Source organism: Perca flavescens, chromosome 11 (assembly GCF_004354835.1).
Source record: "Perca flavescens isolate YP-PL-M2 chromosome 11, PFLA_1.0, whole genome shotgun sequence".
Classification (NCBI taxonomy): Eukaryota; Metazoa; Chordata; class Actinopteri; order Perciformes; family Percidae; genus Perca; species Perca flavescens.
The window spans coordinates 16,897,131-16,912,394 of NC_041341.1; the positions used below are offsets into that span (position 1 = coordinate 16,897,131).

The 15,264-nt window shown below is 39.6% G+C and overlaps 2 protein-coding genes across 5 annotated transcripts in view; one reads left to right on the forward strand and one right to left on the reverse strand.

Moving 5' to 3' along the window:
* The first annotated feature begins 1,702 nt into the window (after positions 1-1,702).
* ecrg4a (ECRG4 augurin precursor a) lies at positions 1,703-5,562 on the forward strand. The gene is made up of 4 exons (XM_028590744.1): positions 1,703-1,898; positions 3,203-3,250; positions 3,360-3,529; positions 5,133-5,562. Exons 1-4 carry the CDS (start codon positions 1,829-1,831, stop codon positions 5,280-5,282), a joined length of 438 nt encoding a protein of 145 aa, XP_028446545.1. The 5' UTR covers positions 1,703-1,828; the 3' UTR covers positions 5,283-5,562.
* uxs1 (UDP-glucuronate decarboxylase 1) overlaps positions 4,496-15,264 on the reverse strand; it is a 47,719-nt gene continuing 36,950 nt past the window's right edge. For all 4 annotated transcript variants that reach the window (XM_028590742.1, XM_028590741.1, XM_028590739.1 and 1 more), the window contains 6 exons: positions 14,869-14,988; positions 14,536-14,579; positions 11,482-11,542; positions 11,280-11,337; positions 7,457-7,560; positions 4,496-6,454 (listed from right to left, as the gene is read on the reverse strand). In XM_028590742.1, coding sequence (XP_028446543.1) covers positions 6,323-6,454; positions 7,457-7,560; positions 11,280-11,337; positions 11,482-11,542; positions 14,536-14,579; positions 14,869-14,988 — 519 coding nt within the window. In that variant the 3' untranslated portion in view covers positions 4,496-6,322. The remainder of the gene's footprint in view (positions 6,455-7,456; positions 7,561-11,279; positions 11,338-11,481; positions 11,543-14,535; positions 14,580-14,868; positions 14,989-15,264) is intronic.

Consider the following 15,264-nt stretch of genomic DNA (forward strand, 5'->3'; position numbering starts at 1 on the left):
AGGCTCTGATCTTCTAGCTCAGTGTTTGGTACTGTAGATGTGGATGGGCAAGATCAAACTAAATTTTAGGCTTTCAAGTAAAGATTTTTGGATTTTATAATCTGCTCATAAATCCACAGACATCTGTTTTTGATGAGTATTTTCTATTTCCCATTGGCAATGAAAATACGTGCCTTAGGACAGTGAGCCCTTACTCACTGTAAGTAGAAGCCAGGGACTCAGTCTGCTCCTTCTCAGAGGCATGTGATGAATGCAAACACAGGGGAAATCAAATCTATAGGGTCTGCACTGAGAGTGGAAGCTTTCACTATACTTTTCAGCACAAGGGTCATGACTCAAAACAATTCAGATCAATCTACTTCAGAATGAGCTGACTGCTGGTCTCTTCTCTTCAATGCCCCGTGTGAGTCTGCAGCTGAATTCTGCTATTGTGGGAAAGCTGGAGAAATGCAGGCTTCATAAAGAGGATGTGGCCATTTTTGTCAGAGAAAAAGTAAAGCAAGAGTTCACTCTTCATCTGTATTCTTCAGCCTTCAATCTCTTTCTGTCTTTTGTGTTGTCGCTCACTTTACATTCTTTCCAAATCCATCATGAAAGTAGTGCAATTGTCTGCCAGTTTCTGGGTTTCCTGCATATCAGCTCAGCTTGTGAGAGACAGGAAGACTGTGTAGTTCCAAACAAAACACTTTCCCTTTCCCTCTCTCTCTCACACAAGTGAGAATTTATGAAAATAAGACCTCTATAAAGTAACACTTTATCATTCAATCGACTATCAGGAATGCTGTGATTACTGTATGTACAGCTGCTTTGTAGGGATTCAATGACATATTCATACACAACATAGTGACACAGCAAGGATTAAAATGAGACTGTGTAACTTCTCGTTTTTTAAATTTTTTTTATAAACAATATAACACAATCTTCCCTTTACAAATGAAAAGTAGAATTCTAATGCACACTTTCTCAATTGAATTCACTCAGCACAGCCTTACTTGATCTGGTATGACCAGTAGCTGATGGTTACAACAGTGGTATCTCCCTGGGCTAAAGGTTTTTTAGTTCATAACTCCCAGGGGGAGGTTTAGCTGGAGCTTAAATTGTATAACAATTAGCCTGAAATATTTCAAATTCATGCCAAATTCAGCTAATTACATGTGCAGCATCACACTTTAAATTCACTGCAACAACTTTTTAACATTCTTGGCTGAAAATGACACTCCCCCTAAAGACACGCACTGTGCCTTTCATACATGGTAGGCTGAATGATTGTTGTTTTCCACAAGCGCAAAGATATCCTTAGATATTTCACTGCTGGTCACTGACTTACTGTTGGAATTAATTTTAAGTACCTACTGCCACTCCCCATATTTTTTGTGTAAAGTCAGAAAAGACTGCTGAGATAAATACTACAGAGACAACTTCAACATGCATACAAATCCAGAGTTTGTGATTTTGAATTACTGTGCACAGTTGGTTGCCAGAAATTGCAATTCTTTGAAATCCTGAACATCTTTTGACAGAGCAAACCTTGATGACAAACCACATTCTGGCACATGCAACTTAGCATTTTCTTCTTTCTCAATGCTGCTCGTGTACCGTTTATATAGGAGATGGAAAAATACCTGGGACAAACGTGGAAATGCATTTAAGAGCGGAAAATCTCCCAGCTGCAGTCTTGTTTCTGTAGGCGAGGAGGTAAACGGCATTCCACCCCATCGGCCAGTTTCCATTTGGAAAGTCTGGGTTGCCGCCCACTCTTTTTCTCTGGTTATGTGCAGCACTTATTTTTTGCACAATAGTTGCTGTAAAGACTCTGAGCGGGTACAAGATGACATCCCATCAGCTCTATTTGAGGTTAATGGGGCTGGCTGTATTGCTGACGCTCTTTGCTCTTGGAGGTAAGCTCTATTCTTCTGCTTTGCTTTTAATAGGTCACATTATTTAGGTCCAAACTACCACAACAGTACAAGGCCAGATGGTGAAGGTCAGACTACAATCACCATCTGGCATTGTACTGTAGTGTGTGGGGTATTATTTAAGAGAGTTCGTTCTTAAAGGAGAAATGCTCTGGAAAGAATGACATGTATATACTGTACGTGTCTGCTGTAGTAATTAGAATTATTCGGCAGGAATGTTGTTGCAAGCTATTTTCTCCAACTTTATCCTTCAACTTCTTAAATCACAGTACAAAAGCTTTGTGCTCAAGCCAAGATAAAGTCCACCTAAAGATATGGATTTCTGTGCATAATCTCAGGGTAGACCTACATGGTATTCAGAGGCAGCAGAGAAAGACCTCAGTTTCATGTTTTAAGTTTTTTTTTTAAAACAGATTAAATAAACCCCTCTAAAGACTAAATAAATGCGACCAAGATTAAGCGAGGTATTTAAGTTCACAAACAGTCAATTGCAATAGTATTGTAACAGTTATCTAACTGAATTGGCTGTGTGCAGCGAGGTACAGTACAATTCCTTAGTGCACACTTTGTCTACATGAACATTTGGTGCACACTCCAGTGTTCCAGTGGGAGAGAAGTAACTGTAAATAGATTTACATTGAAATTGGCCAACAGATAGTTTCATTGAATGGTGTGTTGGCAACTTTTCCAGTAACAACACTCAATGCCATTGACATTTGCACATTTTTCTTAAAGATAACTTTTTGGGGGGCTTTTTCCCTTTATTAGACAGTGACAGTGAATAGATAGGATAGGGGGAGAGAGATGGGGGACGACACGCAGCAAAGGACAGCAGGTCGGACTTGTACCCACGCAGCTGCAAAGGACTCCGCCTACATGGGGCGCATGCTCTTACTGGGTGAGCTAGAGGCCGCCCCGACATTTGCATTTATAATAAAAACAGAGAACAAAATTATCCATGACACTGGTTTAGTTAACTGAAATGTTAAGGGGAAAAGTGACAAGTGTAAAACTACTGAGGCTAATCAGAAAAGCTGATGCAGTGCAAACAGAATAATCAGGAAGAAAATCACCTTTGTAATGCTTTTTGTTTAAGAAAATTAAGCTAGAGGTTTGACTACCCATCTACAGCATAAGTAGCATTCAAAATCCACTTCACATGTATTCTGCTTGCTTATAACTTGCAAAAACCTACAATTTACACTGAACATTAGCATTGTGACTGAAATGAATGACCTCTGATTCAGTTGTGTGGCATTCTAACTTACCTGACATCTTCTTAACAGATGTATCCAGTGACAGCAGCTTGCACAAGATCTTAAGGAAAAGAGACGGTAACATTTTTAATTAACAGTATGATCATACTGCGGATACAAAAGTCAACTCCAGTAAAACAAACAAAAAAGCCCTTTCATTCTTTTGCCCAATTGTGCTTCCATCCAGTGGCAGGAGCTGGAACTCCCCCCTCAAAGTCCTCTGTTGCCATCCCATCTTCCAAGGCTCAAGAGTTCCTTGCAAAACTAAGCAGAACCAAGAGGAATATTTGGGATCGCACTAGACCAGACGTACAGCAGTGGATTATGCAGTTTATGTACATGGGATTTGATGAGCAGGTGGGTTATGATTGTTCCAGGAGAGTTTAGATTTCTTCTGAACTCCAGAAGACACACACACAAGTAACACTGGCAAACCTAAATATGTGCAGCCTGTTCACGTCCCCTGATTTGATGTTGAATGTTGGGAAGCGGCTCTTATGCATAAAACATCATGACGGGTCGACCTGAAGTCAAGGTAACACTCATAACATAAAATAACGTCATAGCTTTTCATTTCAGAAAGCATTACCACCAGCATCAGTTAAAGCACCAAAACCAGTCTTCAACTGTCCTGACTAAAATGCCCCAAAAAAGAATCTTTAAAAAAATAAATAAAACCCAGCACGGCGCAGTGGTGGTCCAATGGTCTTCTTGCTATTGAATGAAAACAACCCTCTGCTCTGCTTTGCCATGAATTTAAATGCTATAATCTCCTGATGTGTCTTTCACCATTATGTTAATGCATGCAGACACTTTGAAACTATGTCAGGACCTGCACACACATGCACCCCCATCCCCCCTCCACACACACACACAACAGATTTTCAGACTTTTAGCTCAGAGTATGGGTCAAGCTCTCAATACACTGGATCCTACACTTGTTTTTGCAAGTGTAACATTGTCTTATATATTTTCTGATGAAGTTGAAACACTTTTGTGTTGTTTCATATTATTATTTCATATTATTTCTTTCTGTGCTGTTTTCTCTGTGCGCTTCTAGCTGGTTTGGAGTGAAAAATGTGTCGTCACATACTTCCATGGTTCTTAACAGTCTCTGCTTCCATACACCAATCAGGATTTTAGCAATATTTGAATCTAGATTTGTTGACACTTGTTGGGTCGTTTGTGGATGTTGCCACACAATCTGATGAAGCAGTTTTGTTTTTTAGTGGTAAACTCTACGGGGAATTTAAACCTGGCTAAAAAGAGCTTAAGCAAAAACACAAATAAGAAACCGATACAGATAAAACAGACAATAAAATCTTCAATAGTAATCGGGATCTTTATACTTCTCAGATATGTGGATGACAAAAACGTGGAGTGACATAGCTGGTGTAAACTGTAGTCTGATCTCTAGAAGAATCTTTTCAAAAGGCACAGTTATCCTCACAATGTTTCCGTATGACTGAATGAATAACTAAAAACGTGGAACATAATACATGGCAATACATTAATGACTCTCATATACAAATATAATCCCACAGAGCCAGCTTCAGTTTTCTTTCAGGTCAGTGACTGTCATGTAGAATTCACCAGGGACACCAAGGAATGGAGGGAACATAACAAGGGCAGAAAAAAAAAAAAAAGAGAGCAGAGTGCACGAAAAGGCCCCCTCACCGACATCGTTTTCGTTTTAGCCAGTGAAGCAGTAAATCTCACACAGCCCAATTCACGATGCCTTTTTTTCCATGTGTGCCATTGTTGCTTCCGTAAAAGGCCAAAGCCGTGAAAGCATTGGCCTTTTCAATGTTTGGCTTTCATGTGTGTCTATTCGCGACAGCTGAGCCTGCTGACAGTCTCAGCGGACACCTTATCAGCTACCTCTGTGTCTATTAGCTTGAGATTTGTTGAGGCGGAGTTTGCTAACGAGTCACGTACTGTTGTGTTTCTTCCTCACTAGAGACTGGAGGCCGACCTGTCGTACTGGATGGACCAAGCTCGCTCCACTGATCAAGGGCGTCAGCACCACTACGATGAAAACGCCCCCATCGGCCCGCGTGACTCTAGTTCTTACAGACACGGAGCGAATGTCAACTATGACTACTATTAACTGTGTCTGTTGGTTTTAAACCTGCAAATATATCCAAATACTCCACAGCTGCCATGGCTTCTTTGTATTGATTGGTTACACCCACCAGTACTGAGTACAACCCACTCAACACTTTCTCGCCATCCTCACATAGGCTATTAGTTAGAGCAGTAGCGATGTTCAATGACAGCAAAAACACAATATGTGTGCCATTTACATTTTCAGCTTTTGTATGAAATACTATTAAAATCCGATTTCGCTTATTTGATTATTGTAAATAAAGATGTGGCTTCCTATTTAAGTCCCCTGCTTTTCACTTCTACTAAACAATTGTAGCTGTCCACGAACACACTTGCATGCGCACACACTTGCACACGAACGCAAACACACACTTCCCTAATTACTGTATATCATACGCAAAATATCAGAAACATTTTTAAAAATAGCATCTTTATCTGAAATTGATAATGCACATCCTGACATGAGATCTTTCACAAAGTAGAACACAATGTTCTGATAAACACCTAATGATGGTGTAACAGTCTTTCTAGAGGATTTGCCCAGTCCTGCAGTGCGCTGCATGAACAGAACACCACTGATAAGAAGACAAAACATCCAGTGGAAGTGTAGAGTAAAGTCAGGTAGCTCAACTCTGGAGACAAAACACCATGAAACTGGTTAAATAAACACAAAGCACTGATGCACAGTGAGAGCTGTTTGCAAGATTCTTATGTCTGCAATTTAAATATGAAAAACACAAATTCACAAATAAAATGTAGGCTGGGTTTCAGATTTCTTGCCTGAAATGTCAGTTTTTGATCCAAGCTTGTCCATCCAACACGCGAGCTCCTGTATGGAAAGCTCTCATCCCACAGTGCAGCTCCAACGCAAGGCAACACAACATTTTTTAAAGAGAAAGTTTTTCTCTACTTTACTAAAAGACACCATATCCCAGTGCAATATTCAACAATGTATTTTAGAAAACGGTTGCTTTTCGAGGGTCCTCTGAGGAGTCTTAACATCCTTCGGTGTTTTGGGAGTCTGTGGTGGGAATCCCGACCTCAGTTGTGTCTGGGTCGTCCTTTCTTCATGCGGGCGGCTTTAGGTTTGGGGATGTACTGGTTGTTGGCCTGGTGCTCAAGTTCCCTGCTGAAGTACTGGATCGTTTTGTTCAAGCCTTCCTCCAGGGGCACCTGTCCACAAAAGACACAACACATATAACATAAAGATACTGCCACCGAGTGGCACTATGCATTACAGCTATATTAATATATTGATCGGATAATATGTCAGATATTGTCTGTAAAAGGTCTTTTTAAGACGGTAAGCGCCATTTAGCCTGTGTAGCCGCTTGGATCCTATAAGTCTTAATGTGCTCCTCGTGTGAATAGAAAGGCAGACAGGCGAGTAAACCATGCGTGGTAACCATCTGTGCACTACTGTATCCCTTCAACTGAATGACATTAGATGACTGTGGTATCATATTCCCCTAATCACAGTTCTAAACCACAGCCAATCCTTAACCACAGTTATTGTTTATAGCTAAAGTTAGCTGAATCAGGACAATCTTAACTTTATAGCCTTATTTAAGTTAAAATTATATGTAACGTAACCCGATACATCCAGTCTTGCGCCCATGCTCTGCCATGCAAAACTGTTTTATGTCCCGATAACTGTTTAGAAAACAGCACTGCGTGTCACAAAGGAAAAAGTTAAAGACAATTGAACTCTGGCAGCAGGCGGGCGTGTGTGTGAAACGAGTATAACTGCAACGGTATTATACGGTGTATACGATATTGCACCCACTTGTCACTCGTTTGTCACATTGTACACCTCCCTACCTGCCCGCTAGCTTCTCACTGAATTAAATTACTAGGTGCGCCAATCGCTTCCTGTCTGAAAAAAAACCTTAATGACAGGGTTGGTAATATTTTCCAATATACACTTTTTTATATTTTGCATACATATATAAAATATATATATTATATATATTATACAAGTGCAACATTTATTAGTAATCAGAGAAAGAGAGGCTTCAAATGTGCCTTCTGTTGATGAGACACTTATCAGGTGTAACTAGTTAATCAGAAGTGCAGCATTATTACACCACACAGGCCCAAAAGTTGTGTTTCACTGTCTGTCTACTGGTTTGCAGGACAGTGCGTGTGCATGTGAGTCTGTCGTGTGTCACATACCACCGGCTCCCAGCCCAGCATCATCTTGGCTTTTCGGATGTCAGGTCTTCTCCTCTGTGGGTCGTCCTGCGCCTCTGGAAGGAACTGGATCTGACTTTGGCTCACTGCTCACAGTGTGTGTGTGTGTGTGTGTGTGTGTGTGTGTGTGTGTGTGTGTGTGTGTGTGTGTGTGCAAGAGTGTTCATGGACAGGTACAAGTGTACAGAGAGAAGGACATGTTATTATTAAACTTATTTGGCTGATGATAATGTAACATAAACAGTAGGAGAGGGTGGGTCAAGGCAGATTGATGCTTCTGTGTTGTGGTGGCTTCATGCATTGGTGTAGTAACTCTGCCAGAGGTATTTCTAGAGCTGCACCTCTTCAAAAATGTAACTATAAATTCTGGCTTTGGATCAGCACAGCTGTGATTGGGCTGCTTGCTTTTCGTCCTTTGTGTTTCTGATCGGTCGGTAGAGATTATTCATGTAAAAACAAACAAAAAAAAAAAAAAAAAGGCTTGATAGACTCCCCACTTTTTCAGTGTCTGTAGATAAATTTATATTTTTTTCATCTAGCAAAGCCATTTCCAATGCAAACTTTGTCTTTGCATCAATTGTTGCTCTCAGGCACAGTGAATGGGAGAAAGTAAATATGATTACTTTGTGTAAACAGCTGCCGGATAATTTAAGAAGCATCCTTTGCTAGAACAATAAGGGGGTTAAATCCTACACTGAGAAATAGATCCGTTTCTATGCCAGGACCACCATGACACAAAAGCATAACTGCACCTTAAGAAAGAATGGGTAAGAGGGAAGAGAAGGATATTAAAAGGCCCCCTGACATTTTTATATTTCAAAATTGTCGGAGACATTTCCTGACACTGTTTGCCAACAATTTTAAATAACTTAATTTTGTGTTCAAAGATAAAAATAAATTGTAGTTAGCTTGACTAACTTATTGCATTAGCTAACAGAGTTCTTTAGTTTTCTTTTAGTTTTCTCCACTTTAGGGTGTTGTTCAGTCAACGTAGTGGATTACACGTAATCCCACCATCAGAAACACACAGACTCTCACTCACGCTCTTCTCAATTGTCTCGCCGGGCTACAGTGCACTGGATGGATAGACATGTTGCCGAGGGATGTTTGCAACGTGCACCAGCATTGGCCTAGCCTGGTTGACACCAGACTCTTCTCAGTTGTAACTGAGAGTGGGTCTGGGCAAGCTTCATTCACAGCCCATTTCCAAAGGGGCGTTACCAACGGACACCGCTCAAATGCCTCTGGCCGCAATTGGATAGTCCTTCAACCAATCAGACCAACGATCTGGGAGACATAGCAGCGACAGCTTGATCTGGTCGTCACAAAGACCTACAACTACATTGGTGTAAATGATTCACACCTTACATATCGGGAACACATTTCTAAATTAACAAAAAAGATGAATCAGAAACTATTTGTGTAACAAGATTAGAACATATCTTTCCTTTTCGATTTCTGAAACCTACCTACATGCCATTGTGTTTTCAACAATGTCCTACTGTCTTCCAATCTGGTCTCTTACCACTAAGGACATTACTGAACCAATAGCACGACTATACTACCGAGCACTTAAGATCCACAGTAATCTTCCAAAGTAGTCTCATCATTGCAGTGCGCTCACATGCTTTGACTTACCAGAACCATGTAAACAGCCATGCTATTGCATTTTATTTTCAGATTCAAAATAGCTCTTCACCAGCACTTACTGTTCTTCTTCCGACACACAATATGAGACCAGTACGCTTCACCAGGTCAGTTTCACAGGCCCTCATTCTAGTTCCCCCATCAATGGTGGAATGTAACGAAGTACAAATACTTTGTTACTGTACTTTCACGTATCTGTACTTTACTTAAGTACAATCAATTGTGCATACTTTTTTTGACTTTTACTTCGTTACATTTTGCAGCAATTATCTATACTTTCTACTCCACTACATTTCTACAACGTTCCGTTACATTTTCTGATCAGTTTTCCCCCCTGCCAAAACGTCTTCCTGACCGTCACACGTTTGCAGTCCGCAGGGAAGCCTTCAGCAGCGGCTCCTGCACCAGCGGCAGTCCGTCCAGCTCCCGGTGCTGCTCGCGATATTACAAATCCCACTATGGCCACGCCAAGACCAGCCCTTCAATAGCATTTATTGGCCAGGCGTGTACTGCTCCCGGTACTACCGCTGCTCCCGTTACTGCTGCTGCTCCCGATACTCTGCTTGGTCATATATGAAGCATCTGTTCACATAGGGTTAATATACAACCCGTATATTTATCTTAAAAACACTCCTGGACCTCCTCAGCTGTGAAGCCACATACTTGTTGTCCAAGCCCATGTGTTCTCGCTAGATAAATGTGTGCAGCATTCACTGTCCCGTGGGAAATAATAAAGTCAAGCTTCATGCAGATCAGCCTGATAGATAACCAGAATTGTAAGTCAGAATGTAAACTGGGCCACAGATGGTAAGCACAATTACATTAACCTTAAACTAATTTAATTAAAATGCCACAGCCCATACTGTTTTTGTTATTTTTAATTATTAGAATATAGACATTAAGAGAATAAATCGTTATGCAAGTACTTTTACTTTTAATACTTAAAGTACATTTAAAATCAGGTACTTTTTACTTTCACTTAAGTAGGGTTGTCATTGTTGTACTTCTACTTTTACTAAAGTAAATATATCTCTAGTTATTTCTACTTTTACTTAAGTACTGAGATTCAGTACTTCCTCCACCACGGTCCCCCATACAAAAACAACTACGGTCAGAAGTCCTTTTTCTATATTTACACCAAAATTTGGAATGACATTCCCCATCACATTCTAACATTATCATCCATCACATATTTTAAAAAGCCGTATAAACTGTTTCTTCTTGATAGTCTTACTTGCACACATTGATTGTTCATGTATTGTTTTTAGTCTTGTTTGTCTGTATTTAATGTTTTATTTGTTTGTATCTGTCTAGTCCATGATAATGTCCTGTATAAATGTGCTGAAATTGTGTTCAACGTTCTATGTTGCTGCAGAACAGGAACCTGCTGGAAACCAGTTTTTAAACTGAGCCAGGCCAGTTTATTGTAACTTCATTGTTGCTTTTAAATTTTCCTGTATAATAAATGAAATGACAGCGGCATCAACGGGTTGCTGCGCTTCGGTGGCCGTCATGTTGAATGTAAACAAAAAGCTGCTTGCTGTCGCTGCGCTATAGTCATCGTGTAAAGCCCGCTTCAACGATTGTGATTGGTGCCTTGATTTGGAAAAATTGGAAATGGGCTTGAATGGGCTCTTGGCCAGACTGACTTGCAAAGCAAACCTCAAATTTGCCGGAAGTTCGTAAGGGTTTTCCCAGGCTAGCATTGGCCTCTAACAGGTGTGGACGCCAGGGAGTGCGCAACTTTCAGCCCAGACACGAATATCAAGAAAAATAACAAGAATATCTTTATGCAGCAACAAGAGAAAAGTCCCCTTAGAGAATTAAAGAATCACAGTGCACGCCGGCGCGGTGTTGGTGCCGCAAGCTGAGGCGGCAGATGCTTGTGGACACCACACCTCCAAAACACCTCGAAACTGCACTTCAAATGGCAGACTTCAGCAACATATCTAACTGTCCTGCGGTGCTCTATGACCGGCGCATATAGACAATAGAGATTGGGATTGATTGTTGTAATGTAACACTAACTGGAAGGGGTCTTTAAGAGATAAGCAGACAAATAAGCAAACCTTGACTGGACAAGGACTGAGATGGCAAGGGTCCAGAGTTTGCAGAAATACACAGAATGACAACTATCTTTATCGATCAGACGCCTTACCGACTAGACTTTTGATGAGACGAGCAAACTCCAATATGGTGTGTTCCTCTGGGTTCCCCTGCAAACAGATTTCATAAACTTTCACCACATCAGTGTCGACATGAGACAGCCACATAAACTGACTCACAGGTAAATGGTCTGCCTATGCAGAATTCATTTTCGCTTTCAATTTGTGAAACACAGCTGGGTATGATGATCTCACCAGATTGACTGGACTGCTGATGTTACTATTCATCAACAACACCAGGCCGTTGACCAGATCGCTGTAGAAAGATAATAAACAATAATTAATAAAAATTAAAATGGATTCCCTTCTTTTAAATTTCACTCCGTGGCTTTGCTTTGTAAGAGGGACATTCCATAAGCATGAACTTTCCATGCAGAGGTTTGATTATGAGAACATTGTATTGTACCTGTAACATAATACATTTCACATAATTTCTCAGCTGAACTAGACCCATAATTCTTTCAATATTACTTTTCTAATCAGCACATAATGATAGAGGAACAAATCTTTCCAAGGCCAGGTGAGACATGTAATCTCTTCAGCACATCATGCACAACAAGTCTTCTTTCAGTGTTGCCATTTATAAAAAATACACTCTGTATAAAAGTTAGAATTCTCTTTTGTTTGTTTAATGTGTCATGCATACAACTATATAACATCAGGCTTATGCTATGTTCACACTATGAGGGACAAAGCAACAGACTACAAGTCAATTTCAATGGAAGCCGGTGACATGAAGCTACACACCAATACCTGACACTCCAATGACACAGTAAAGCGTCAACCAGTTATATCTTTTGTTTTACAATTTACGGTCACCTTCTCTCTCCCCACAATTCCGGTCCGTTAGCCAGTTTCAGTGCTATTTAACCCTACTCATTTTATTTTTGAGTGACCCTAACAAAAGAAATGCAGCTTGGCAAAGGGTGGCAGTTATTACAGAAGTACCAGGTATGTAAGATACATTTTTAAATGCACAATGGCTAACTGCGGTACTGTGATATTTAGCTCAGTTAGCTGAAGCTATCACTATGACGCTTTCGGTGTATTGCGGCGCACACGGGACATGGGACATGTTAACATGGGATGTTATCGATAGCTATGTAAGTGCTCTCAAATGACGATCCATGTTTGCAGACACACACAAACCCATGACGACATACATGACTAGGTCAACGAGCGCTTGAGCAACACTTTAATGGCAACTCTGAGACAATGTTGCTGGCCACGATTGGCCATTTTGTAGCTTTGTCACTCGTAGTGTCAACACAGTGTTACATGACACCACAAAACAATATAAACCAGAACCAGATTTATTTAAACCAACTACAACAAAATTAATAATTTTCTGATGATACATATAGTATGTTATTATAACCTAGTGGGACATTTTACCACACGTTGCCCAAATAGTTACACACAGAATTCATTAGCACAATTCTGTCAACATGCCTTAGACTTTGACATTAGAAGGCACATGTGAACAGATATAATGATATGGCGGGCTACTTTACCTACCACAGGTTGGGGAATAGTCGCTGCAGATTAACTATTCTAATCCCCAACAGTGCACCATATCCACATCAGTAGGCTCTACATCCTCCCAAATGTCAAATTTGCATTCATGCATATATGTGTATTACACACTGAGATATGTATTTTGTCCTTTCCATTTACATCAATGTTTTTTTTTTTTTTTTTTTAATATTCAAAACACATCTCAGTTTAATGAAATACATTTCAACAAACTACAGCCTCTCAAATGACTGTATCGTTAAACCAACACCTTTCTACGAAACATGTTTTTTTAACAAAAACTATTCATCAATGTAGAATTTATTTGCAGGGCTGTTGTATTAGACTTTCTATATGGATATGTAAGTGCTAAAATGCTTTAATAATAATAATAATAATAAAAATAATAAAAATAATAATAATAATAATAATAATTTTATTTAATATAGCGCTTTAAAAAGCTACTAAAAGCCATGTTACACAAAAACAAACCGTAAAAGCATACAAAAATATACAGAATACAACAATACAACTACAACAATGAGAAAAATGGATTTCAATAGGTAGGTTTTGAGTGTGGCATTGAAAGAGGGGGGTGAGGGAGAATGTCTAAGGTGTTGTGGGAAAGTTTCAAAGGGGCCGGACCAGTGCTTGGACCGGGAGAGAGGGGTTGGCGTACATACCTCCTGCGGGTAGGAGTATGTCGTGCCGGAGGTCAGTGAGGTAGGAGGGGGAGAGGTTGCGGGAGAGGGCTTTGTAGGTGATAAGGAGCATTTTAAACTGTAATCTTTTTTGAATGGAGATTTATATAAGAATACATTTTTAATAATACCTCTTCATACAAAGGGGATAGTTAAAAATGCTGACTTATTTTCATACAATTGTTCTGATTGTCATCTTGTCGTTCAGAAGATTTTGTAGGATCTGAATTCATCAACATTTCAGAGGTTAGTGAGGTAGTTAAAGGCGCCCTGAGGAATTTTCTTGTAAACTAACTAAAGTTTGGTTTGCATTCAATCTTTCCTCACTCAAAAGCGGTTTGTATCCTTGAGGTCTAACGTAATCTAGACCTGAATATTTCTAACAAAGTTTTAGTAATCGAGTCAGTTCAGCTTTACTCAGAGTTTACTTGAAGACCTTGGCTTTTCACTGTTTACACAACGCAAAAGTCATGCAGGGCGGCGGGTGAATGCTTCGAAGCGATAGGAGTGCTTGAAATGCTCCGTGTCTCTGATCTCTCTTCTTCAAACTTATCAAATTAACCTGCCACGTTCACATATTGCTTCCAGGCAGAGAGACATGCACATGTTGGTATTTCATGATAAACTTCAAAGTCCAATTTAATTCAGTCCTCTGCCTTATTCCAAATTCATGAGTCCATGTAAGCATCAGCATCCAGATATCCCTTTGATATTAAACACCAGAAGCTTTAAACACCAGAAGAAATATTGTCTGTCTCGGTAGAAAAAAGCCATTATTTAACTCATAAAATAAAATACCGGTAATAACTAACACTTAATATGATGTATGATGGCATGGTATTGCTAGAATTTATATAAAACATTATGTAATATGATGATTATTAATGATATACACGTATTGTTCTATTGTTTCCCAATTGGTGGGTAGACCACAAAAATAAAGATTCTTGTGACAAATAATTCGGTACAGATTGAAGAGAAGAATGATGGATTCCAAGGACAAAACAAAATGAGTTTAATTTAGCAATCTTACCTTACATACTGAAAGGCTCTTGTTTGGGAACCAGAACCATACACCTAGAACAACAGAAAACCGCTTGTCATACATATACATATACATATATATACACACACACACACACACACACACACACACACACACACACACATATATATAAATAAAATAATATGTGAAGTGTCTGACACTTTTCAGTTAAAATCATGTTCAACCAAAGAAGATTGCCAGGTATCATCATCTCACTGTGGCTAATTCAGTGTGGACATCCTCACACTGCTAGTACTGAAAAAACACAAACCAAATAGTGGTTTGTCTCAAACAAGTAGAAATCTTAAAATGCATACATACAGTGAGAGGTTCTCCCTGTAAAGCCTGCAGGATGAAGTTGCTGACAACTCGTCCGTCGTTCATGTGCATTCGGGAGCCAAACGTATTGAAGATTCTCGCTACCCTCACCTCTACTCCTTCCTGTGAGCAAAGAAACAAGAAAGTAGTTGACTCAGTCATTTATAAACGTGGGTGTTTCTTGGTTTTAATGCGATCTTTACTTTGATTGCTTGTTTTATTATTCTGCATTTTTGTAGTTTATATACTGTATTGTTTTTTATTTAAGAGAATACAAAGCCAAATACAAAATTACCAATTTGTGCCCTTGAAATAATATGTATGTATGAACTAATAACTTATGCCAACAAAATGGCAGCCAATAGCGGTATAATGCTAATCTGGATGACACCAATAAAT

What these genes read in the sequence shown, in the direction of transcription:
- ecrg4a (XM_028590744.1), top strand. Translation starts at nt 1,829, where the DNA reads ATGACATCCCATCAGCTCTATTTGAGGTTAATGGGGCTGGCTGTATTG. An exon ending in GACGCTCTTTGCTCTTGGAG is followed by an intron (nt 1,899 to 3,202) that starts GTAAGCTCTATT and finishes TCTTCTTAACAG; the next exon opens with ATGTATCCAGTGACAGCAGC. An exon ending in ACATGGGATTTGATGAGCAG is followed by an intron (nt 3,530 to 5,132) that starts GTGGGTTATGAT and finishes CTTCCTCACTAG; the next exon opens with AGACTGGAGGCCGACCTGTC.